The 26,219-nt window shown below is 34.7% G+C and overlaps 1 protein-coding gene across 1 annotated transcript in view; it reads right to left on the reverse strand.

Annotated features, from left to right (window-relative positions):
• LMTK2 (lemur tyrosine kinase 2) overlaps nt 1–26,219 on the reverse strand; it is a 115,563-nt gene that overhangs the window by 57,719 nt on the left and 31,625 nt on the right. Inside the window, exons 2-4 of the mRNA XM_069084890.1 lie at nt 16,134–16,258; nt 7,936–8,080; nt 2,428–2,501 (exon numbers count right to left, since the gene is read on the reverse strand). Of these exons, the coding sequence (XP_068940991.1) occupies nt 2,428–2,501; nt 7,936–8,080; nt 16,134–16,258 (344 nt within the window). The remainder of the gene's footprint in view (nt 1–2,427; nt 2,502–7,935; nt 8,081–16,133; nt 16,259–26,219) is intronic.

Consider the following 26,219-nt stretch of genomic DNA (forward strand, 5'->3'; position numbering starts at 1 on the left):
ATAAAATTTGTCAAAGAACAAGCTAAAAGGAATACTGAACATTCTGAATGACAAAACTGAGATATGAAAAGACTTTAACAGAATGGACTTAACTATAAGATGAAATTCAATAAGTGTGAAGTTTTATGCTTAAATAAAAAAAATTGAAATACAAGTGGGAGAAGTCTAGATAGGTAACAGTTCATGTAAAAATGATCAAAACATTTTAGTGGACTGCAACTTTGATAGGAGTTAAAAATGTGATGTGACCAATAAAAAAGCTAAGTCATCTTTAGACTGCATTAACAGAAGTTTAGTGTCCAAAATGGGATAGGGTATAGTTTTACTATATCCTGTAATACCACATCTGGATTACTTTGTGGGCACCATATTTAGGAAGGACGTTGACAGGACAGGGCACAAACATATGAGGGCAATCAAAATATTGAGAGGACTGGAAAATAATATATTTGATGAATTACTGAAGAAACTACCATAGAGAAGATTTAGGGAAGATGGAAAAGTGTCATCAAATATTATTTTAGATAGGCTGTTATGAAGAGGGATTAAATTTATGTTGCTTGATCCAGAAGGCAGGACCAGAAAATGATACCAACATGCAAAGATAAAAGATGGGCATGGAAGTGAGGTAGAAGAGTTACATTATGTCAATATCTGATTATTTTGGATCTGGAAAAATGAATTTCTCAGGCAACATACAACAGTAAGAAATTCCTAGGGTGCCTGAGATGGTTTTGTTGTAGTAAAATTTTATTATAATGAGCACATTGCTAGAAGTCACATATCTGACCTGTAGGACCTAGCAATATCATTCGCTATAGAGAATACTTCAAGGATGCATGATCTGAGTAGTACGGCTACATCTTTTACCAATATAGAGTGCAAACCTTCTACACTGTAGATGACAGTCTTTGTGAATTGCTATGACAAAAAATTTATTACTCAATGGTTAATCTTTTCATAACACAGAAAGGAATGAAAAACTAAAAAGCAGTAATAAAAACACAAATGCTTACATGTACATATTCTGTCCTAATTCCATGATCTTTTAACTTTTATTTTACTTTGGTAGGTGGCTTGGGAATCTAAATGTGTTGAGATAACTGAGGTAGGGAAAGGTGAAAAATACAAGTATCTTAAAAATAACTGAGATGGTTAAGATCGAAATAAACTAAAAAATTCTAAAAAGCTCAATCATAATTCAGCTTAACTGAGGGCTTTCTGCTGTTTACTTTATAATACAAAAGCAAAAGTATGATATACACAATGACTACAGCAATGTCGATGACAAAAATCACTAAAAGGAAGTGGACCTCTGAGTAACTGAAAAACGTGGGAAGGTCCTGGAGGATAGATAATAGAAAAACAAATAACTCCCCATTCATGGAAGAAATATATGGAAATACTAAGACCTACTGCTGTATACAATGTCATATATGTAGAACCACTGGATATCTTTGCTGAAATGTTTTTCTTTGTCATAAGAGAAGGATGAATCTGAGAGGGAAAGAATTCTCAAAAAAGACCATAATGTAAAAAGAAAAAGGCATCAAAAGCTGCTATACACAACGCTTCTTTACATTGGCATTCATCACAAAGAAAGAGGCAGTACAGTACACTGGGAAAAGTGCTGGAATGGGAATCCAGAGCCCAGGGTTAGAAGCCTCCTTTGACTCTTAGTTTAAACTATTTTGGTTATGTGATGATATAGAAGTCATTAACCCCTTGGAGTCTGTTTGTACTGCTATAAACAGGGGTAACAAACACTTGTACTACAAACCTCACGGGACTATTGTGAGTAAAGTTCCTTCTAAAGTCTCCAACACGCTATATGAATAAGCTACTATTGTTACAAGATGTTACCTGTATCACTAAGATTTTAAGAACTACTAGCAGTTGTTTTAAAAAAATATATAAAAAGCAAGAGTGTGCAAATTTGGAGAAACTTGGGAGGAAAAATTTCAGATAAAGACTTCTTTTCTTTCTCCCCATCCCATGATCTCTAATATAATACTCAAGCAGTCAATCATGGCCATTTTGATGTCCTAATCACAAGGCTACTGAACCTAAAAATCCTCCTGGACACCTTTATGGCAGAAATACAAGGTAAATAAGATGGGGAGCTAGTGAGGTGAAGGAATTCTGAGAAGTAAAAATTATCAGATAACGAAATATGTAGAACAAGGATGATCTCTCCAGTACTAAAAGTTCAACTAGAAAACTGTTTGCTTACATAAATATATGATTTATGGAAATGTTTTTAAAATATGAGGAATTAAAGTATATGATTCACACAGGATTTTCTGATATTTGATTCTCAATTACTATCGATTATGACATTCAATAGGAATTCTACACGATGAAGGATGTAGATTAATGAGTCATACAACCAAAATTTCACTAAAGCTTTAGAAATTAAATTTTTACCTTTCCAAACCAACCATTTCCAATTTCCTGAATATAGTTTAGACTCTGACGTGCAACTTGAGGCTTCAATCCTTCTGTTACAGGGGAAAAAAAACACACTGTTTTTAAAGGTCGCCAGAATTTAAGTAACAAAGTCATTAAGCATATATTAAAATTTTTTTCTGAACTTGACAAATATCAATAAATATGAATGTTTCTATGTACAAAGATGATAGAGAATACGATATGTGAATCTCCGAATCTACTTATATACAACTTGTTTATTTTATTTACTTAGTTCCAGAAGCTGCCTTATCTTTTATTTCCCTCTAAACTTCCATTTGTTCCCTTCTATGAGTTTTAAAAATGACTTAGACTTATGTTTTTTTCTCTTCATTGTTAGAAATAGTCCCCTTTCCCCCTCCAATCTGAAATTTGAAAGAAATTTCAAAAACCCTCTTCAGTAACAAATTAGCAGAACAAAATGGATCATCATATTGGTCATATTTAAAAATGTGTATTTCATTTTGCATCTCTAATTATTACATCTCTATCAAGAAGTAGAAAGCATGCTTTGGCTACTGTCCTATGGAGTTGGGGCTAGTCATGGCACTGATCAGAGTTTTAAGTATACGTTCTATAACAAAAACTATGTATTGTTTCAAGTTTTTCCTAATGTGGCAGAGTATAAACTTCCCAAGGGCAAGGGCTATTTCCCTTTTGTCTTCACATCTTCAGTGCCTAGCAGTGTTTTATATTTATTATATAGTTAATGAATATTTGTTGCATTTACTAAAGAACAACAATTAGGTAAATGGGCAAATAATGTTAGGATATTTCATTTCAAATATTAGAATTGCCAAACTTCCCAAATAAGTCATCTGAACTACTGCAACCATTTTACTACCAATTCAATCCTTAATCCTCTGCAATTTAGCTCCTGTCACCATAAACTATCCAAAAACTGTATTCCTGAAGGTGACACTGTCATTTTCCATCTTTGTATACCTAACACCAAACTCAGGGTCCTGAATACCATATACCCCTCAAAAATGAGAGAGGTAAGAGCAAATGAACACAAAATAAACACCCAGTAAATTAACATATCCTATGATTTCAAAGCTTCCATTTAAACCTTAGGCATCTGTATTTGTATTGTTTTGGAACAGACCTGCATGAGCCTTTACTGTTATAAGAATCTTCCAAAGAAGCTAATGACTTTCTGAGAAATCAAGATACTATTAAACAGATCCAAACAAATGAAAAAATAGAAGGCAATGTGAAATATCTCACTGGAAAAACCACTGATCTGGAAAATAGATCCAGGAGAGATAATTTTAAAATTACTGGACTAACTGAAAGCCATCATCAAAAAAAAGAACCTAGAAATCATCCTTCAAGAAATTCTCAAGGAAAATTGCCCTGATGTTTTAGAACCAGAGGGCAAAATAGAGGTTGAAAGAAACCATTGATCGCCTCCTGAAAAAGATCCCAAAAAGAAAACTCCTAGGAATATTATAGTCAGGTTCCAGAGTTCCCAGATCAAGGAGAAAATATTACAAGCAGCCAAGACCAAGAAGAAACAATTTGAATATTGTGGAAACACAATCAGGATAACACAGGATCTGACAGCTTCTACACTGAAGGACTGAAGGGCTTGGAATATGATATTCCGGAGGTCAAAGGAGCTGGGATTAAAACCAAGAATCACCTACCCAGCAAAACTGAGTATCGTGTTTCAGGGGAAAATATGGTCATTCAATGAAATAGAGGGCTTTCAAGTATTCCTGATGAAAAAAAAAAGAGGTGAATAGAAAATTTGACATTCAGATACAAGAAGCAAGAGAAGCATGAGAAGGTAAACAGGGAAAAGAAATCATAAGGAACTTATCAAAGTTGTACTATTTACATTCCTACATGGAAAAACGATAATTGTAACTGATGAAACTTTTCTCAGTATGAGGACAGTTGAAGGGAATATAAATGTATATATACATAATATATGTGTCTATATAGGAGGGTATATGGTCATATGAATACATGTGAGTATGTGTATATATGTGTGTAGGTATACACAGACAGAGGGCACAGGACCAAGTTAATAGGAAGGGATGATATTTAAAAGGTGAAATTGAGAGGTGAGAGAGGAATATAATGAGAGGAGATAGGGAGAGACAGAATAGGGTAAATTATGTCAAATAAAAGATGCAAGGGAAAACTGTTATAATGGTGGGGAAGAACAGGAAGGCAAAAGGGAATGGGTCATCCATATTCTCATTGAATTTGGCTTAGGGAGGGAATGACATACACACTAAATATAGTATCTTGCCCTACAGGAGAGTAGGGGGGAAGGGGATGAGAGGGGGGATGATAGAGGGAAGGGAAGGTTGGGGTGGGGAGGGTAGTTAGAAGCACCCACTTTTGAAAAGGGACAGGGTCAAAGTAGAGAATAGAACAAGTTGGGGGTGGGATAGGAGGGAGGGAAATATAGTCAGTCTTTCACAATATATCCACTATGGAAATCTTTTGCATAGCTACACATGTACAACCTATACTGAACTGCTTATCTTCCCATAAGGATGGGTGTGAGGGAGGAAGGGAAAGAATCTGGAATTCAAAGTTGTAAAATCAAATGTTAAAAATATATATTATTATTATACATATATATTTTTTGTACCTGCAACTGGGAAATAAGATATACAGGCACTGGGCTATGGAGATCCATCTTGCCCTACTTGAAAGTCAGAAGGGGTATGGGGGAGGATATAGGAGAGAACAGATCGGGAGGAGGGGTATACAGTGGGATCACTGTTTTGGGGTGGTAGGTAGGGGAAAGACGGGGAGAAAAATCTGTAACTCAAAATCGTGTGGAAATGAATGATATAAACGAAAAATAAACATAAAATTTAATTAAATAAAAAAAAGAATCTTCTAAAGAGAAAACCTCCTCTATAAATAAAGTTCTATACTACCTACTTTTCAACTTGTATTCTTACTGACCTTCCCAGGGCACTGACAGATCAAGTACTTTGCCTAGAGTCAAAGCCAATGTGTATCAGAGAAGAGACTTGAACCCAGTTGACTATCTATTCACTACATCATGATGCCTTTCTTGAACTTTAATAGAAAAAAAATCTAATCCCTAAAAGAGATTTAGCAAGCACAGTGGTTTGTTAAATAGTTTTTTAATATATTGAGAAACTGTTTACAGTAATACTTAGCTAAATATATATATTTGTGGGGGAGAGGAGGTAACTGGAGTTAGGTGACTTGCCCAGAATCACACAGATAATAAGTGTCTGAGTCTGCATTTGAACTCAAGTCCTCTTGGTTCCAGGACCCATGCTCTATCCATTGTGCCACCTACCTGCCCCTAAATACATATTTGATGTAGCTCTCCAATTTCATGCATTAGCTCTTTTAACACCAACTTAATAAATGAGTTATAGTTCTGGCTCCATCAATACAAAAGGATTTGTACATCAAAATGCCATTCATGATATATTTAATACAAATGTCTGGGGCACTCTAACACATTTGTGATATTAAACTTACACAGTCATAAGAAGAGATTTATTTTTTTGTTTCTAACTATTTGTTACATCAATTTATTCTAAAGGGGTTACTGAAACCTACGGAGTGGAAGGTGCAATTAATGATATGTTCTTCTACCCACACAATCACTCAGTTCTTATAGCTAATTTATAACATATAGTAAAACTGTATAGATCCCCATATATTTACTGTGAGATGTCAATCTTAAGACAAATCTACACACTTCCTATGGTGCACTGAAGTGCAATACCAATTCAACAAATATGTATTAGTTAATTTCCTACTATACAAAGCATCCTGGTAGGTGGAGATACAAAGACCAAAAAACAAAATAAGTGAGAGTGTCTGCCTTCCTGGTAGCAGAGGCAGAAGTCAATGTGATAACATGCTAAGTTATAAGATCTTAATTATTTTTTAACTGTTACAAGTAAAAACAATGCTGGGATTTTCCAAGACAAAAAGAAGTCTTTTTTTTTTTTTGCTGTTGTTTTTTTTTTAACACAGTAATAGAATATCTGACTTATGTGATTTCCAGAGAAAGGGATACATGTTACTGAAGGGATGTGGTTTCTGGGTTGATGAAGAAAGAATTAATAAAGAGTTATGGGAACTTTTTAGTAAAACCACTTAAAAGCTTAAGGAAAGAATGAAAGGATGCATTGATCCAGAGAGAATAGAACCCAAGATAACAACATACAACTCAACTGTAAGAAATTCGTTAAGGGGTTGGGTGCCTATGATTACAAGAAAGGTTTTTCAAACGTTTTCTAGGAGTAGAACCTAGAACCTACCAAATACTGGCTGCATTGATAGGTCAGAAGACCAGGAAGAGTCCTGACCTAAAACTAAAGGAGAAGACCCAAAAAGAAAAAGAGCTAACTTTTTAAAGATTAAAAGGAAAAGGGCAGCTTAGGCCTGGGAGCTAGAAATAAACTAAGAACTGGAGGGTGGAACACTAAACTCTTCCCAAAGCTTTCCTTTACAGGGGTCTAGGATCTGAAGTGTCTAGGTAACTCTCCAGCTGTTTTCTATCAGCACCTCTGCTTGGTTTGGACTCCAGGAAATACTGTGCCCCTGCGGTGCTTGCCCCAACTCCTACTTTTCAACTTCCTTTTGTGTGTTGTCATTCTCCATTAGATTGAAAGCTCCTTGAAGATAGGAGCTGTCTTTCTTTTTTCATATTTGTATCTCCAGTGCTGACAGAGCCTGGCATATATAGTAGACATTTGATAAAGGTTTACTAAAGAGAATTTATTGAATAGTGACTCCAAAAGTCTGGGGTTAGGTAATGGAATTGAGTTTATGAGCTAGAAAGGACAATGTTTTATGCTTTGACATATTCAAGTAGTTAATATGTAACCACATCTGTAATTTACTCTGCTGTCTATGTTTTTAAATCACAACAGCTAAAGATTAGTCAGATACTTAACTATCCATGTTAACAGAAAAAGGGGCAGAGGGTTGGGGCCTAGGTCAGTCAGCTACATTCATCCTTAGCTCTGTTCCTGACTCCTCAATTTCAAAGCCCTCCCCTGGATACCTTCATTCCCATGCCCAATTTTTAGCTTCCTTTTGTGTGCTACCTTCCTTCATTAGAATGTAGGCTTCTCAACGGCAGGTGATGTTTTTGCCCCCCTCTCACCCTTAAAATATCCCCAGCATTTAGCACAGTGTCTGGAACACTGTAAGAGCTCAATAAGTGCTTGTTTCCTTCCATGAATGGAAATCATATTCTCCTAAGAACAGAGTTCTCCCCTTTGATCCCTGGATAGTGGAAGCAGAAAGATTAACTCAAGGCAAAGAACAGTCTTTGGGAGGTAGAAAAGATAAAAAGAATAGAGATTATAAAATAAGTATCACCTCCAATTTTCATTAATTAGTAGGGCTTCTGGTATTGATAAGTCTTATTCTTTAGATTTCATTCAGAATGAGTGAATCTTGACATTAGGACAACAATTTAACCAATAATAGTACCTGAAGAAGGATGAAACTGGGATGGGACTGGCAAAGAAATATTTGGAACTGAGAGTGTAAAAACTTCTGCAGGAGACTGAACAGAGGGTGTATCTTCTGCTGGTGGTGTAAAATCTATTTCATCATCAAAATTATCTTCAAACTCCTAAAAAGAAAGTTGGGACAGAAGAGAATAAACATCAGTTATGTTGATTTATTACCAAGAAATATTTCAACTATTCACAGCTAAAAAGTGGACAGGAAGGCAGGATGGCAAAGTGAACAGAGATCCTCCTACGTCCTGGCTCTGGACCATGCTAGCTGTGTGACCAAGAGCAAGTCACTTACCTTTTTTAGTACAAAAGATAACTCTAAAAGAGTGAGATATGATAACAAAGGTGCTGCTAATTTGTTCTAGTGGAGACTATTTGTATCCAGGGAGTTCCCTGAACTAATGGATTCACTTAAGAAAAAAAGAAAATACATCACTAAATTACACTGTCAGAAAATTATAAATTCTATCATAACCTGAATTTCCTTTACCTAAAACTTTTATATAACCATATGTTACAAAGGACTTCAGATTTCTCTTACTTCTGTGAGGTTCTATGAAGCAAATGTCAATCAAACAAACAGGAGACTATGCCAGGGTACTGATATGGTCCCTCAGCTAATCTGTCAGAGGCAGGACTTGAATATAGATCTTCTTAACTTAAAGGACTCTTTTACCACCATAAGCACTATACCATCCTGCCTTCGTGCATACAAAAAGATTAATATCTAAAATTACTTAGAATTCCAAAATATTATGACTTTAAACATCATTTAAACATCATTAAATTCATTTACATGAAGTTAACTATAAAATGAGAAATTATTTTTCAATGAACATTTTCACAGATTCAGTAAAGCTAAACAAATCAGATTCCTCATAATGATTTTAATTTTCTCTCCATTTCCAATTGCTGATTTTGTGAAAATAAATACAGAAGATATTTTGAAAAGTAAGCTTCTATAGAAAAAGAAATAAACTAGTTACAAAATCTTTAATCTCTAGAAAATGGCAAGACTTGAACCACAATGACTAGTATAAAATGATTCTGTGTAATCTGAATTTAATTAAAACTAGCAAAAGCTGGAATCACCTGAAGATGGCACCCCTGAAATTCAGGAAATAACAAATAAGGATGTGAAGTGATTTATCAAGCTAAATATAACAAAATCCCTCTCTTCATTCAGTAAGCATTACTGCATCATAATGTGGGGGCTAGCTTAAATAATGGATAGTCATGTATATTGTTTACCTAGCTTCTTAGAGAATATTCTATTTTACTGAGATAATCTACCATACCATATGATGCCACCCAAATGGTCCATGATTCCCCCATGTATCATACTATCTTATAAAGTAAAGTCACAGTGTTTAAGTGGGCCAAAGAATTAATGGAAAATTAAGTCTGTATGATTAAGAAAAATCATAAAATATATTTCTTAGATACTACATAGCTATATTCTCACATAAGCAAAAGCTTTAACGGATGCCATCACTATTTACATCTACAAGATGGATAGAGCAAATGAACTACAGCAACTTCAGTATGTGTGTGGGAACATCTGAGTAAGATGATTTGCTCAATTTCTCCTCTAGGAAGCTATAAAAGTTCTTTCATTAAAATGATTATGTTGCCTAGTTTACCTTCTCTTTCACAGTAAAGATGTCACAAAAAACAGGGTCAGTGGAAGTCACTGAACATAAGGTGTGGTGGGAAAAATGAGTGTTTCACAGGTTTAGGGTACTAATGTGATGCACATAATTGTAATAGGCATCAGGAAATTTAAGTTCTGGTCCCAGCTCTACCACTTACTAGTTTTGTGACCTTCACCCCTCTTTCTTCATCTGAAAAATGAGGAGACTGACTAGGTGATTTCTCTTTTCAAAACAGATTTTTGTATCACCTACATTTCCTTCTATATGCTTTCTTCTTCACTATTCCCAGAGAGCCACCTGCTTTAACAAAAAAGTTTTTCTTTAAAAAAAAAAAAAAAGGGAAAAAAATATAGCAAAACCAATCAACACACTGAAAAAAACCTAGTAGCATTAGGTTTATTACATTATTGCCCCATACCCTTAAACCCCTAGCTCTGCAAAGGTATTTTCTCGAGAATATCTCTTCTTCAGGCTTAAGTAACTTTATAATTTTCCAACATTTGGTTTTGATTGTTTTTGACTAGTTGTTTTCGACTAGTTGTTTTCATTGTCATTTCCAGGTCTAAACCTATGTCCTATATTTGTCTGAGAGCTCAGTAAAGTATAGATTGATTGGAACATCACTAGAATCAGGGAAATTTTAAAAAGATGGTCATTTCATTTTTACAGATAAGTAAACATACTAAGAGAGAGTGAGCAATTTGCCTAATGTTACAATATTTGTTAGAACTGGGATGGTAACTGGGGTCTCCTGAATTTCAGATTGAATGCTATTTCCACCACACAATGCTACCATACCTTAAACTAATATTAATGTAACTAACACAAACTCAGGAGTTGAACACCAGTCTATAGTGATCTTAGACTTAAAAAAACAACAACCATGAATTTACTTGTACTAATCTATATTTAGAATAAGTTCTCTATGACTAACTCTAAATTCCACAGGAAAAAAGCTCTTCCTGATAGGACTCAGTTAACCCCAAACACATAAAAACTTACTGCACAGACCACTGCATTTCTTTTTTTTTTTTTCAAAGCAATCAGGGTTAAGTAACTTGCTCAAGGTTACACGGCCAGTTATTTCTGGGTGTGGTGCTGAGTATCTGAGCCCGGATTTGATCCAAGTTATCCTGACACTGTAGCTGGTGCTCTTACTCGCTGAGCCACCTGGCTGCCCCTAAGCAATTGGGGTTAAGTAACTTGCTCAAGGTTACACAGCCAGGTGTTTCTGGGTGGGTGCTAAGTGTCTGAGCCAGGATTCGATCTCCAGATCATTCCAACACTGGAGCTGGTGCTCTTACTCTCTGTGCTACCTGGCCGCCCCAGACCACTGCATTTCTATTTACAAGACTCCTTGCTTACTAATCTCAATGACATGTGAACTGTCAGGAAAAAAAGGATACCAAACAAAAACCGAGCAAAGTTTTCATGCTACAGTTAAGTCTAACTCTTCCCATTCCCTAAATCCCTTATTCTGCTATTAATAAAAGACCAAACAGATAAGAAAACACATTTCACTAGTGATTCAAAAGGGTTCGTGCAACATGAGAAAAGATAGTACTATGTGCCAAGCACTGTGTTAAGTGCTTTACTTAGTTCATGTGATCTTCACAACAACTGAGGGAAATAGGTGTTGTTAGTATCCCTATTTTACAGATGAGGAAACTGAGGCCAAGAAAGGTGAAATGAAGACTATATTGGAGTACTGACCACAGTTAAAGGTCAGAATTTAGCTATGGCTCCAAATGACTAGGTTTCTATCATGGAATTATTCAGACAAGAACTCAGATAACTAATAGTAAGATCATTTTCTTAGAAATTATTCACGGTTTTCAGGATTAATGAAGTCAATAAGCATTTATAAAGCATTTAATATGCATGCAAGGCACAGTACTAAATTATGATAATGAAATGAATATGAAATTTTAAAATAGAAAATTAATCAACAAACCTAAAGTAAGCACAAAAGAGAAAATCTTGAAAATCTGAGAATAGATAAATTAGAAATTAGATAAATAATACAACTGACTTGAAAAAGTTAAAATCTGAGTCTTTGAAGAAGACTAACAGGAGTGGCTAAGTGGCACAGTGAATAGGGCACTGACCTTGGAGTCAGAAGGACCTAAGTTCAAATCTGATCTCAGACACTCAATACTTACTAGCCATGTGACCTTGGGCAAGTCACTTAACCCCAATTGCCTGCCTCCCCCCTCCAAAAAGCAAAACCGAAAAAAAGAAAATGACTAAGAAAATTAATAAACCTTTAGCCACGTTAAGAGGGAGGAAAAACAAATTATCAAAATAAGAGAATAAAAAAAATCACAACAAACCCAGAAGAAATAAAAATTATCAGAATCTACTATATGCACACTATATGCCAACAAAACTGAGAATTCAAAATAAGGAGGCAAAAAACCCAAAAAATTCCACTTAAATTACAGAACAATAGATATCTCAATCAAATTTCAGAAGAGGAAACTGAACTAGCTGTAAAATCATCTACTAAAGGAAAAAAAACTTGGTCCAGATGGATTTATAGAAGAGCTCCCTCAAACTTTTGGGAGAACAATTATTATATATACACAAAAATTATTCTCAAAATTTGTGAAGGAAAACATTCAACCAAATTCCTTTTATGAGACATATATAATTCAAACACCTAAACTAGGAGGTCCATAACACTATGGACCATATTATTAATGGATACTGATCCAAATTTTTAAAATAAATATTAGCCAAAAAAAACCCCATAATAATTTATTTTTAAAAATTATTCATTATGATCAAGTTGAATTTATACTAGGAATGCAAGGATCAATGTAAGGCAAACAGTTAACATAATTAATATTAAAAACAAAACATACCAAACCACAGGATTATATCACTAGATGGCAAAAAGGCCTTTGACAGAGTACAACACTCATTTTTGCTAAAAATCCTACAAAGCACAGACACAGAAGGATATACATTTTTAACAGGATAAAAAGTATCTATCTAAAATCAAAAGCATTATTTGCAAATGTGAGAAAACCAGTTTTTCCAGTACATACAGGAATAAAACAAGGACGCCCCCTTTCCCCACTGTTATCTGACATTTCTAAAAAAGGTAGTAATGGCAATAAGGCAAAGAGAAAGAAATCAAAAGCATAAAGCTAGGCAAAATGGAGATGAAATTATGCTTATCTGTTGATGGCATGATAATTTATTTACATAATCTTAGGGGAATCAGGAAAAGAAACTGACACAATAGATTCATTAAAGCAGTAGTTTGTAGGGGGCGGCTAGGTGGTGTAGTGAATAGAGTACCAGTCCTGGAGTCGGGAGGACCTGAGTTCAGATCCGGCCTCAGACACTTAACACAAAAACTAGCTGTGTGACCTTGGGCAAGTCACTTAACCCCAATTGCCCTCCCAAAAAAAAGCAAAAAAAAAAAAAGTAGTAGTTTGTATAATAAACCCACAAAATTAAGAATACTTCTATATGGAAACAACAAAATCCTGGAAACAGTAACAAAATGGGAAGCTCCATGCAAAATAGCTACAAAATGCAAGGGAATCTATCTATCAAAGCCCACTCAATGCACCTATATAGTTACAATTACAAGATAGTCTTTACAGAAATAAACCATTTAAAGGGATGATCTATGTCTACAGGTGGATATAATGCCAATATAATAAAGATAACAACATTACTGAAATTAATTTACAGATTTAGTGCTATACCAAACTTCCAACAGAATACAGAACTAGATATAATCACAAAAATCAATGGAACAACAAAAGATTAAGACTACCAAGAGAAACAATGAAAAATATTAGGAATGAAAAAGGAATACTCAAAACTCTATTATGAAGTAGCCATCATCAGCACTATTTAGTATTAGTTTAAAAATAGCAAAGAAAATAAATGAACAGACTAGACAAAGAAGAATCAGAAGTAACTGAACCCAGTAACCCAGTGTTTAATAAATCCAGAGAGATAAGAACTGCATGGAAAACTGGAAAATGGTCTAGATAAGTATCATATACTATAATACACAAATTCAAAATGGGTAGATGACCTAAATTATAAAAGATCTAACCATGAAAAAAGTCAGATGACAACCAGATTGGGTACTGTTCACAGCTAAGGTTAGGAAGTGAATTCTTAATAAGCAGAAGAGAAAATTACAAAAGGTAAAATGGATAACACTGATTACCTGAAATTTAAAAGTTTTACATAAACAAAATAAATGCAACTAGAATAAGAATAGAAATAATCAACTAAGAAAAAATCTTAAGTGTGGATTGTTTTTATAAGAGTCTAACATACAAGATATAAAGCCAACTAAAAGAAATACATAAGGTCAAAAGCTATTTACATTATAAGAAAAAGATATGAACGAATAGTTCTTAAAAGAACAATTGTAAACTATTAGCAACCCTGTAAAAACACTACATATTGTAAATAATAAGAAAAATGAAAATTAAAACTCTGAGGTATCACTTCACACTCAGAAAAGTCAAAGATGTTTAAAGAGAAGACAAGAATGGTCAATGTAGGCGGAGTTGTGGAACGATAGGCATACTAACGTATTACTGGTAGAGTTGTGAATTAATCCAACCATTCTAAAAAACAATTTTGAATTATCCAAAGAAGGAGGCAAATGACACAAAGTCCTTATATACACCAAAATATTTATAATGGAACCTTTCACAGTCCAGCAAAGAACTGAAAACAAAATGGCTAAACAAGATTTGGCATATGAAACTAATGGAATATTGCTACAGTAGACGATAGGATGAATAAAGATTAAAAAAAAGTCACAAAATAAAATGATGCAAAGTATAGTAAGTAGAACTAGGGATAAAATATACATGACAGCAATGTAAATGGGAAAACAATAATAAAATAACAGAAAATATTTTGAAATTATAAAGGTCAAGTATGGCCCTAAAGAAGAGATAATGTGAGAATTGTGTGATGTTACTGAGTTTTGCTGAATTGTTTTCCCCCCTTTTTTTCCTTCTTGGTTATGAGGGATAGTTCTCTGGGATGAGAAAGTAAGCAGAACACATTGTGAGCTGTAGGCTATATAAAAGCAAGATATTAATAAAAATTTCCTTAAAAATATTGACATTATATGGACAACAGATTTTTCTCTCTGCATATAGATTCCTAGTGCTATAACCCTAAGTGGTTTGGTCACTAAATTAACAAAACTGATTTTAGTGTAATGATACCAATATCCTACTCATCAGAACAAAATAAAATCTTTACAAGACAAAATTATCACTGTTAGTGATGCTTTCCCCCACTTTTATTATGATTATTTTACTCCACTAGCATTTCTGAGTATCCTTCCCATCAGTAACACTAAACCTTCCTCTTGTAACAACAAAAAGAGGTTACCCAAACAAACTGGCAAAATGACGACATTGTAACAGCATGTACAACCCTTCACTCCCCAGGTGTACCTCTGTGCTTCCAGGAGGGAAGCATGCTGGGTATGACTCTTTTCCTAGAGCCCTGCTCTCCCTCTACTTTGTATGGATTGAATCCCAGTGATAAACAGAGAGCTGATAATTGTCTTGCGCCACTAGACTGGACCAAAGTAGCAGCTGCAGAGAGGTTCATATAAATGAGAAATGTCCATTCAATAGACACAGATGGTTTTGATAACAAGGCTGCCTTTATACATCAAAGCCAAGAAAATACTTGCTTATAAAGATTTTATAGTATTCAAACCTTCTGTGGCAGTACTAATATATAGTTAATTATTATTATTGTTAATATATTAGCCACAAGTAACAGTGAATTAAGGGAAGTTTTCCACATGATAAATAAACATAAAATAATCAATAAAATCCAGGGAATGATCACTGAAAATATTTCTTTTTTAAAAAGCAAAGCTTTATAGCTAAGGTTCCCAATCAATCTCTTTACCTTTCTGGGCCTGAATTTCCTCATCTGTAAAATGAACTGTTTGGAATATATGATTTTTAATAACCTATGACCTACCATGAGATCTCAAAGCTTAAGTCAATTGCTACTACTGTATTCCATTCTCAGTAGTATTCTTCTCCATTAATATTTAGATATTTTCCTGGAAACTCCTATCAAGGCTTCTGGAAATCATCTGCAGTTAGACATAGAAATTATCTAAGCCCAACCTGTAGCTGAAGGATGAAATGTCCTCTAAAAATATCCTCAAATGATCATCTAGTCTGAAGTGAAAAATAGCTCAACTTCAGAAAGTTTGCAGACATCTGTTCCATAGCAATCTTAACTAAGTAACACAAATTTACTAGTCAAAAAAAAGTCTTATGGGTTTTTTTTCCTTTGTTTTAAAAGGAATGTGTGCTCCCCCACAAGAAACAAATTAATGAATATGGTTTCCTACTTGCATGGCAAAAATTTAGATTCATTATAGTGAATACTGTCAAAAATGCTACATATATTTTAATGCCATTACAACTTAGTTATTTCCAGAGGACCATTTAAAATGTTTCTATTTTTTAATGCTCACCTTAAAGTCTATTTCTCGATCTTTACAGCAGGATACACAGTTCACAATCAGCACTACCAATGTCAGTAAACTGCATACAGATAGAACCACATAAAGTAAGGACACTTCTGCAGCAGCTGCTTCCCCTAAAAAGAAAGAGGCAAGTACTCTTAAAAACAAATGCAATCAAAATTCAATTTTAATCACTGAATCAATATACATGCTTCCCCCACAGGCATAAATTGGTTCAAATATTAAATAAATGCTATTTAAATGCTCAGAATGAAGCTATGGACAACTTTTTTACATCTATCTTTGGGCAATGAATGAGTTATCTGAATGATAATTTAAGTCTGACTGAACATTTTTGGGGTTAGGGTATACTGGTGGACACTATTCTCTCCAAATAAAGAATTTTCCTTAGTCTAATACCATTTACTAACAGTGCAGCTAATATATCTATGGTGAAATCACTGTAGATTAAAAAAACAACTGTACTGTGAGTTATGCTCCATCCAAGTTGTGATGAGGTAAATTTTATGGTAAATTTAATTCATTCAAGAAAGACCAAAGTAAGTCTACAACAAACAAAAAGCACTAAATTCTCATCAATAGTAACGCAATGAACATGGGTAAATCATTCTTCCCCTCTAGGTCTATTTTCTCTGCTGTAAAATGAAGGGATTTAAAATGTAAAAATATTTATAGCAGGAAAGTGGGTGTCCTTCAACTGGAGAATAACTGAACAAATTGTGCTTTGTGATTTATGGAATATCAATGCATCATAAGAAACAACAAGAAGAAATCAAGAGAAATTGAGGAAGACATGAAGTAAAACAGAGCAAAATAAGTAGAACCAGAACAATTTACATAATGACCATAATAATATACAAAAAAAAACCAATACTAAAAGATTTCAGAGTTCTGGTCAGTCCAGTGACCAACTGTGAATTCAGAGAATAGAGGACAGAGCATGTCTCTTGACTCTTGGCAAAGGTGTGATGAACCAACAACAGGAAGAGGAAGGAGGCATTCATTTTAAAACATGCGCAATTATTTTGCTTAAGTATATTTCTCTACTAGGAAGAGTTCTGTGGGAAGTGACTGAGGAGTGACAGAAAAGTTAAAAAAAAAAGTATGAATGACAATTCAAAATAATGTCAAATAAAGAGGCTGAACTAGACGATCTCTATGGTGCTTCCCAGTGCGAACACTATAATCCTTGTATATGAACACAACCTATCTGTGGACAGTAATGAAGTAACAAGCATTCAAATGAAAGAATTCTCACAAGACTATTTTGGCTAACAGCAGAACTTAAATCTGTGCTATAAAATATGCATTGCAAAAATCTATATTAATTGATGAATGTCAAAGGATATCAAGATATTGGCAGTACTGTTAAGTACTTAGCAGCGTTTAAGACAAATGAAAAATCAATATGTTTAAGGACTAAGAAGGAGATTCCAGAATTATTCTCAATAGCTCCTTCTATTATCTTGATTTTAAACCTAAGAAAGGACTTTCCATATCTGATTTAGTTTAATGCTATCCTTCAAGCTCTTCTTTTCCTAATTCATACTCTGCATATCTGTTAAACCATTATTCCTAAAACACAGATCTGACAATGGGGTGCCATTCTACCTCAACCTTGATCACCTCAAAAATCTGCATGGCTCTCTTTGCTGTCTTTAGGATAAAATTCAAAGTTCTCAGTCCAGAATTTAAAGTCTACCACATCCTGACTCCAGACTATCTTTTCAATTTCATTTCATATCACTCCCCTTCATGCATTCTCTACTCTAGGCAAACTGGCCGACTAGCTGTTCCCCATACACAACATCCATCTCTGCCTTTGCACATGGAGGTCCCAATGTTGGAATACACTTTCTTCCTCACCTCTCAATCACAGAATCCCTAGCTTCCTTCAAAGCACAAATCAGGTGCCATCTCCTAGCACAAGACCTTTTCTACTCCCACTCCCTCAATTACTAAAACACATCCTGTATCGATCTTAATCTCTAATATTTTGTATATAGCTTGTACTTAAGACTTTCTGTATTTCTGGAACGTAAGCTCCTTGAGAAAAGGAATTATTTTCTTTTTATCTTTGTAGTTCTACCACCTCCCACAGTGCCCTGCAAATACTCAATACTTAAATGTCTTTAAAATGTCATCAATTAGAAAGTTCCCTCTAAAGACCGCAACCCACAATCTGCCCGTCCTATACAACGTGTCCATGTTTTCCTGTAAGTTCACTGAGAGGGTCCACCAACATGATGGAAGCCTTCCTGTTTTCTCTCAATATCAGGAGGTGCTGGTACACTCTGATCACACAGCTGTCTTCCTGCACCCCTGCAACATGACCATTGGCACATCTTTTCTAATCATGTATTTTCTAGAACACATCTCTTACTCTGGTTCTTCTGTGATGTTCCTTACTAACAAATAAAGCAAGCTCACAAACATCATATGACCCTCCACTGCCCTCTGTGTGATGTTCATTTTTAATTCATTGGAAACTATTATATTCTATGTTTCACTGCCACATAGCAAGACTGGCAGAATGATGCTATTTTTAAAATGGCCTGGGATTCTATGGGAAGCCTGGAGTCATTAAAGGAACTATCCTAGGCAATCCTTTAGAATCAGGAAGACCTGTATTCAAAATCTGCCTTATTAGCTGTGTGACCTGGGTCCAGTAACACTTAATTTCTCTAACCTGTTTTTTCCATCTGTAAAATAAGTAATACAGTACCTACCTCATACATGAAGTAATATAAGAGTCAAATGAAATAATTTATGTAAAGTGCTTTGGAAACCTTAAATTCATTATTATCTAGAATTTCTCAAAGGCAATTCAGCCTACTCTCCTTCCGTTCAACTTTAGACTCAACTCATCCATTTGTGGTGTATATTTCCAATAGATGACACTGGATTAGATCTGTTAGCTGTTCAAACAAATGGATGTTGTAACCTTTGCAGTAGATACTTTCATTCGTCTTTCCTGAGTGGATGGTCAGATCAAACTATTGAATGGTTATAGATCTCTTCCAAAAAGCTCCGCGACATTCTGAGTACTGATTATTTAAAAAACAATGTCATACACAAACAAGAGTACAGAGAATCCCTCTTCAACTTGGACTGGATTTCCCTCATCAGACACATTTTTGGTGAGTATATACCTCCTTGTTTTTTGCATCACCTGATCACAGTTATTTCTGTTCTCTGTTTCAAGTAATCTTAAATGATTTCATATACAGATGGGAGACACTTGTTGGAAGTAAGCCTGTAAACTGGAGCTTTGTTACATTGAATCAAATACTTTTACATAATCCACAATGAGCACAATGGATCTTATATTCCCTATATCTTTCAGTCAAATGCAAAATGACAAAGAGACTGTCCATTGTCTAATATTGCTTGTGAAAGCCTGATGTTACATGCTAATATACTCTCTGAAGATGCCCTTAATTCATGTACAGATGACTCTCAGAAAGCTTTTGTACAGAAGGGGAAATGGGTGTATATACATACAGGCTGACAGTTATTGATGTTTTTTTTTCTCAATTGTCTTTGCAGGGGAATCATGGGGGACAATAAGGCTCAAGATTCTGTCCGTGTCTTTATTATTTACCTTGCCATCAGATACCTCACCTATCAATTCTTTAATGCTCAAACAGTTTCGGCGATTCTAGCATGCCTCCCTCTCCTCTATACAGATCCAAGCCAGAGCCTTTCCCGTTCGTGTTCTTTTTAGTGCTATTTGTACCTCCATACAAGCACATCTGGAACTGTGATGAACCATTCATTTTCATTCCACCATCCTTGACAGTAAAAAGTTAATAGCTTTTTTGGAACTGTCATCTCTGCAGATTTTTCCATTTTTTTTTTGGTCATTCTCCCATTTTCAGCTTTGAATACCCTTTGGATAACTTCACTTAGTTACAACAGGTTTTACTGCTTCTGTTTTCCCTCTCTTCATAACATTTTACAAACAAGTTAACATTTCAAACTAGTGCTGCCTTTGAATGTCCTAGCAAAATGTTTGCTGATTTAGGTACCTTCTGGTTTCTTTTGGCTTTCTTATTGTGACAATAGGCCTATATTATTCTTTTTTCCTTTAAAAAAAATCAATTCTGATTCTTATTCTGATCTTTGTTTTAGCAAGTTGGTAATCTGATGGTACACAAGTAATTGATTCAGATTTCACTCCCACACCAATAACAAATCTTTTTTTATCCGTTAAAATATAATCAATTTTGCATTTTTTGGGGTGTTACTTGGTATGCACTATGTCTAGTGCCTACCAATCATTTTCTCTTTGAAATATGAGGTTTCTGTATAGTCTATGAGTCTGCTCCCTGAGTTGTTTTCTAAAATACTTCTCAGAATCCTAACCTTTTTTTTTCACCCTTGCAAATAAGTCCTTAGGCACCAGAAGTATGTTTACTTAATACAGAAGATATTGCTGAGTTCTTAGTAGAACTTTCTATTTCTTCATCCTCAGCAACCTTTTGGTGCATAAGCTACAATTATTTGCATGTTGTTCTTTTTGCAAATATAAACTAATGCTACCAACTCCTTTCTGTTTCTCTAAGGGTGTGTATACCATATTTTCAATTAGCTAGAACTTTCTTCTATTCTTTTTTATACCAAAAAAGTCAAGATGGGTATAATTCATCTCCCTCCAGCAGTATGTCCCCATCTTGATCACTGAACAAGGATCTCCCTTTTAATCAAAGTCCATAGATGGTATAAAAACTGGGTGAATTATTAGTATATTTAAATACACAAATACTTTTGTATTTTTACTTTTGGCTAATGATTTTTAAAAGTAGCACTAACTCTTTGTCACGAGGAAGGATTATGTGAATGGTAAGATGTATACAAGAATGAATATGGCATTAAAAAAAAACTTTATAAAATAAAGAATAGCACTGGCCTAAATTAGAAATGGAGTAGTTTATCCTCACTGGGAAAGTATGTGCGTACCCATGAGCATAGTCTTCATTTATATTACTGGCAGAAATTTGCTAAGGGATAATAACAAATCACTAACAGTTGAATCTTCTAAGATTTAATACCACTAAAGGTCACTTTTCTTATTTTGCTTCTACCTATAACTAGTTCAACCTATGCTTTATGTTGGTATTACATAGTATGGCACATTAAACTGTTTTTACTCATGAAAGGAAGAATAAATATAAGATGATTTACTAAAATCTCCTTAAATGTAACAGACCCAAGATCACTATGAGTGTCTAGCACTGACATAAACCTTTTTTCCCCTATATTAATACAATAGCCTAAATAAACCTAGACAGTCAAAACTGAAACCTATTACTATTCCTTGGTTGTTTGGTACTCTCCCACCTCCATATTCCACAGACCAGTGACACAAAAAGCCTTTCCCCTTTTTCTCTATTCATAATAAATGTTTGCTTACTTTATCGCATAAACAATGAAAAGGTTTGGAATTTGTACATTTGTATAGATTTAGAATCAGCAGTTTCAACAGAAAACTTAGTGGCTAAGTATTTTAATATTATACTCTACTTCTATATTATGAAGACTGACCAGCCTTTTTATTTTTCTTACATTTAATAAAAGGTTTATTTAACAATAGCAGTGAAAGGATATTCAGCAACCTAAGCAGCTAGATAGGTAGAACTTGGAGTCAGGAAGACTGAAATCCTGCCTCAGACACTTTCTAGTTGTGGGGATCTGGGAAAGTCACTTAGTCTCTATGTCCTTCAGTTTCCTCATCTGTAAAATGAGGATAATAATAAAACCTACCTTCTGAGGCTACTGTGAGGATCAAATGAGACTATTTGCATAGCACTCTGTAATATATCTGTAGTATGATATATATGCTAGCTACTATTGTTATTGTTGTTTTATAATTATCACTTATAGTAAGAATAAGTCATGGATTTAGTTGGGCATGGAACCAGTCTTTTTAAAACTGGAGTATGATCATTTGTTTGCTGTCTGAGAGCCTAGGTTCAACTCCTGGCTCTGTTATTTGCTACTTGTGTGACTCTGAGTAAATAGCATAACCTCTCTGGGTCTCAGTTTATTCATCTGTAAAATGAGGCAGTTAAGACTGATTTACTCTGTAAGGTACCTTCCCAGTATGAATCTATAATACTAAATAACACAATAACTGAAGACTGGCTTTAAATATATGTGGATAATGATTCTACTGCCTGAATCAGTTAAGGATACAAGATCAATATTTTTATTATTTAGCCTTTGTACATATTTATATAATATTAATGAAACAAAGGACCCATAATACTAAGGCAGTGACAGAAAATTTAATGATTCTACATTAAAAAAAAGATTGACAGGCATTCTTAGCAAATATGATAGGTTAAGAATCTATACAAAGATTTTTGGAAAAAAACAGACCACTTCACCAAATGACAGCTGAAGTAGTTAAGAGGTAGGTGTCACCAGAATGGAAATTCAAAAGAAAGTGAAAGTGGTTTGCCTCTGGATGAAGTTTGTAAAACAGCTATGATCCAAGAAAGGAATCAAAAGACTCTCCATGTGGGACATTTTCACGCTACTTCATAATATTTTAACAAAGAAACATCAAACAAATGACAGAGTCATGCAGTTTTGTTTGTGGAAATAAAGGTTTTGTTTTTTTTTTTTAATGATAATTCAGGACCAGGCCACTGCCAATAGAAACTACAGGATTCTTAAGGAGCCTGGATTGAGTGATCTATGTAGATTATACAAGGAAATGTAGAGACAGTGCTACACATTATTGCAGACTATGAAAATCTAGCACTAATATATACCTAGCAAAACATGACCTGATGGTTAGATTTGTCAGAAGCTAGAATGATATACCTTCCATGAAAAATTCCCATACTACAAATATAGGTCTCAAAATAACCTAGAGCGCTAAATAATAAATTCTCCTGGAACCCTATAATTATTACAGAATAAATGGCTCCCACCCAGCCCTCGTAACACTGATCCATAAAAACTTAAGAACGACCATTCAAATAGATATCACTAGACCAAATTCTCAATTTTCATGCTACATGGAAGAAAAAGCTTTCAAAATATATAGAGCAAACAGAAGAGATCAGTATCACATGGGAACAAGACGAAGTATGTATTATTCCTGTTTATTTATCTAGGACTGAAGTTGTACCAAGGATGCTTTCAGTGAATCCACACAGGATGAGCTCATTTCTTAACCCAATACCTTTATACTATTACAAAAACAACAACAAAACAACCCAACAAACCAGTTATTTTAATCCACCTGTGTAATAACCTGCATATTATCAAGTATATAAGAATAATAGCAGATGATTAATTTGTCCCAGGACCATTTCTCTCTGAATTTTATCAAAAAGATGGAAAGAATGAGATTATATTTGTTATATAAATATAGATTTACGTAGCTGGCATTTACATAGCTCATTAAAGCTTGGAACATTTCTCATCTCAGATGACAGAATGATAAAAGAGGCAAGCTTCCAAAGGAGACAGGCATAACTGGAGGGGTCAGCCTTAATTTTAAAAAAAAATGGCCACTTGAGGTTATAGAAAAAGAGGCAAGAATGGAGAAGAAACAGAACTAAGTTTTAAGGCCTGAAGGAAGGGAAATAAAGTCACTAACAGACAGTCTCAATCACATTGAGAATTTTCATGAAACTAGCTTCAGCTTCAATACTTCCAATGAATTTCACTGATGTCAGGGCACATCATCCTTCACCAGAGTAAGTACACAACTTAAAGGATTAAGAACATATTTTATACATTCTACAGAAAGATACATGGAGAGAAAGCTTCTCAGTATAAGTCAACAGCTCAGACAAGTGTGGCATGTGACCCTCTAATCAAAATACTAAACAAAGCTCTCAAAATTCCTAACCAAAAAAAAAAAATGCAACCGTGGTCTATGTAATTTACTTATTAGGCATTTATGAAACAATGGTTCAAATGGAATAGCAAAACTTTTAAAGTACTAATTGAAAAAAAAAGATATTCTAAGGGGTAACTTTTCAAAATTCACTCCCAAAACTAATTCCACAGAAGATTGGAAGCATAATAGGAAACATGTCAAGCTATTTTCATAAACCACCATCCTATACCTAATTTTAGTAGAATTTGATGAAAATATGCAATCTTTCTTTGTTCTGGGAAATGTACATAGGCATGTCCACACTTGGCTTCCTATTAGCAACAGGAAATAGAGATTTCACTAGCTAAAGTAAAAACCTCTGTTGTGTAAACCTTTTTTAAAATTTTAGTCGAAAGAATTAACATCCCCTGAAATAGTCATACAAGCAGGAATCTGCACTACAATAAGACTGCAAAAAATGAATGCAAAGAAAATGTTTTAAAAAAATATTTTTAAGACAGCTAGTAACAAAACTTAAAATTTGCTTGGAAAGACTGAGTTACAATATATGTCACAAGAAAATTATGTAGTGAAATGCTTATGCACTGAAGCTGTAATAAAAAAATGACATGTGAAAATGTCTGGAAAATTCTTTTCCTAGACATGAATTTATCTTTTTAAAAAAATAATACTACAAAATTCTGTTTCTTCCTTTGGTTATTAAATTGAATTTTTACAGGGAGTCTTTTTAGCATCAACCAGAATGTCTGCAGAACAAATGATTAGGTATTTTATTAATAAAGAGAAATGTTAGGGTGGAGCCAAGAGGTGACACAGAAGCAAGAAAATTCCATAAGCTCCCCACATAACTACCTCAAATACCTATAAAATATGACTCTAAACAAATTTTAAAGCTACAGAACCCACAAAGTGACAGAGAGAAACAAATCTCCTGCTGAAGGCAGCCTGGCAGGCGGACAGGAAGGATCCATTGCAGCAAGCTGTGAGCAAGCCCAGCCCTGCTTGAGCCCTAGGTTTTAGCCCCAGTGTGGCCCCAACCAGCAGCTGTGGCTGTTGCCATAATTGTCAACCCATAAATGCCAAAGGCAAAGTAAAAGGTCAGCGTGTAACTCTGTGGAACTGGGGAGGATGGAGGTATGGTCCAGCCCCTGCCCCAGGAAGGAGAAGCAGTGGAGGCACTGCGATCATGCAGCCACCTCCACGTGGCTGCTTCAGAGATCTTGGCCTGCAGATGGTAGGGGGACCAAATAACCAAATAAAATTCAGAGGGTAACTGCTCTTGCTTTAACCAGTCTGGATCAGGATCGAGGTCTTGGGAGGTGGTCCTGGGGTATGTGACCAGTGAGCCGGAGCTTGTGGTATCTATAGAGAGGACACCCAACTAATAGCTCCAGCAACTACAAAACCCCCAGTGATTTGGAATAAAGCCCTCCCCTCTGGAAGCAGAGTTCTACTGAGGTAAAGAGCTCAAAAATCAAGTAATCAAGTGGCAACGTGAGCAAGCAAAGGAAGCAAAGCAAATGCAGCAATCAAACCTTAAATTCCTTTTTGGGGGATAAAAAGGATCAAAGCATGAAATGGCAGGAAGACAACAAACTCAGAACTCCTGCACCAAAAGCTTCTAAGGAAAATATGAATTGGTTACAGGCCATGGAGGAGCTCAAGAAGGATTTTGGAAATCAAGTAAGAGAAGTGGAGGAAAAATTGGGAAAAGAAATGAGAATAGCAAGAAAATCATGAAAAGCAAGTCAACAACCTAACTGAAGAAAATAACACCTTAAAAAATAGACTAACAAATGGCAAAAAGAGGCCCAAAAAGCCAATGAGAATACCTTAAAAAGCCAAATTTGCCAGATGGAAAAAGAATTTCAAAAGCTCAGTGAAGAGAGTAATCCCTTCAGAATTAGATTGGAACAAATGGAGGCTAATGACCTTATGAGAAATCAAGATAATATAAAACAGATCCAAACAAATGAAAAAATAGAAGACAATGTGAAATATCTTGCTGGAAAAACCACTGACCTGGAAAATAGAACCAAGAGAGATAATTTCAAAATTATTGGGCTACCCGAAAGCCATGATCAAAAAAAGAATCTAGAAATCATCCTTCAAGAAATTCTCAAGGAAAATTGCCCCAATATTTTAGAAGCAGAGAGCAAAATAGAAATTGAAAGAATTCACTGATCACCTCTTGAAAAAGATCCCAAAAA

Source organism: Petaurus breviceps, unplaced genomic scaffold, assembly GCF_028583685.1.
Source record: "Petaurus breviceps papuanus isolate PSGF00001 unplaced genomic scaffold, PetGlider_PUasm1.0 175, whole genome shotgun sequence".
Classification (NCBI taxonomy): Eukaryota; Metazoa; Chordata; class Mammalia; order Diprotodontia; family Petauridae; genus Petaurus; species Petaurus breviceps.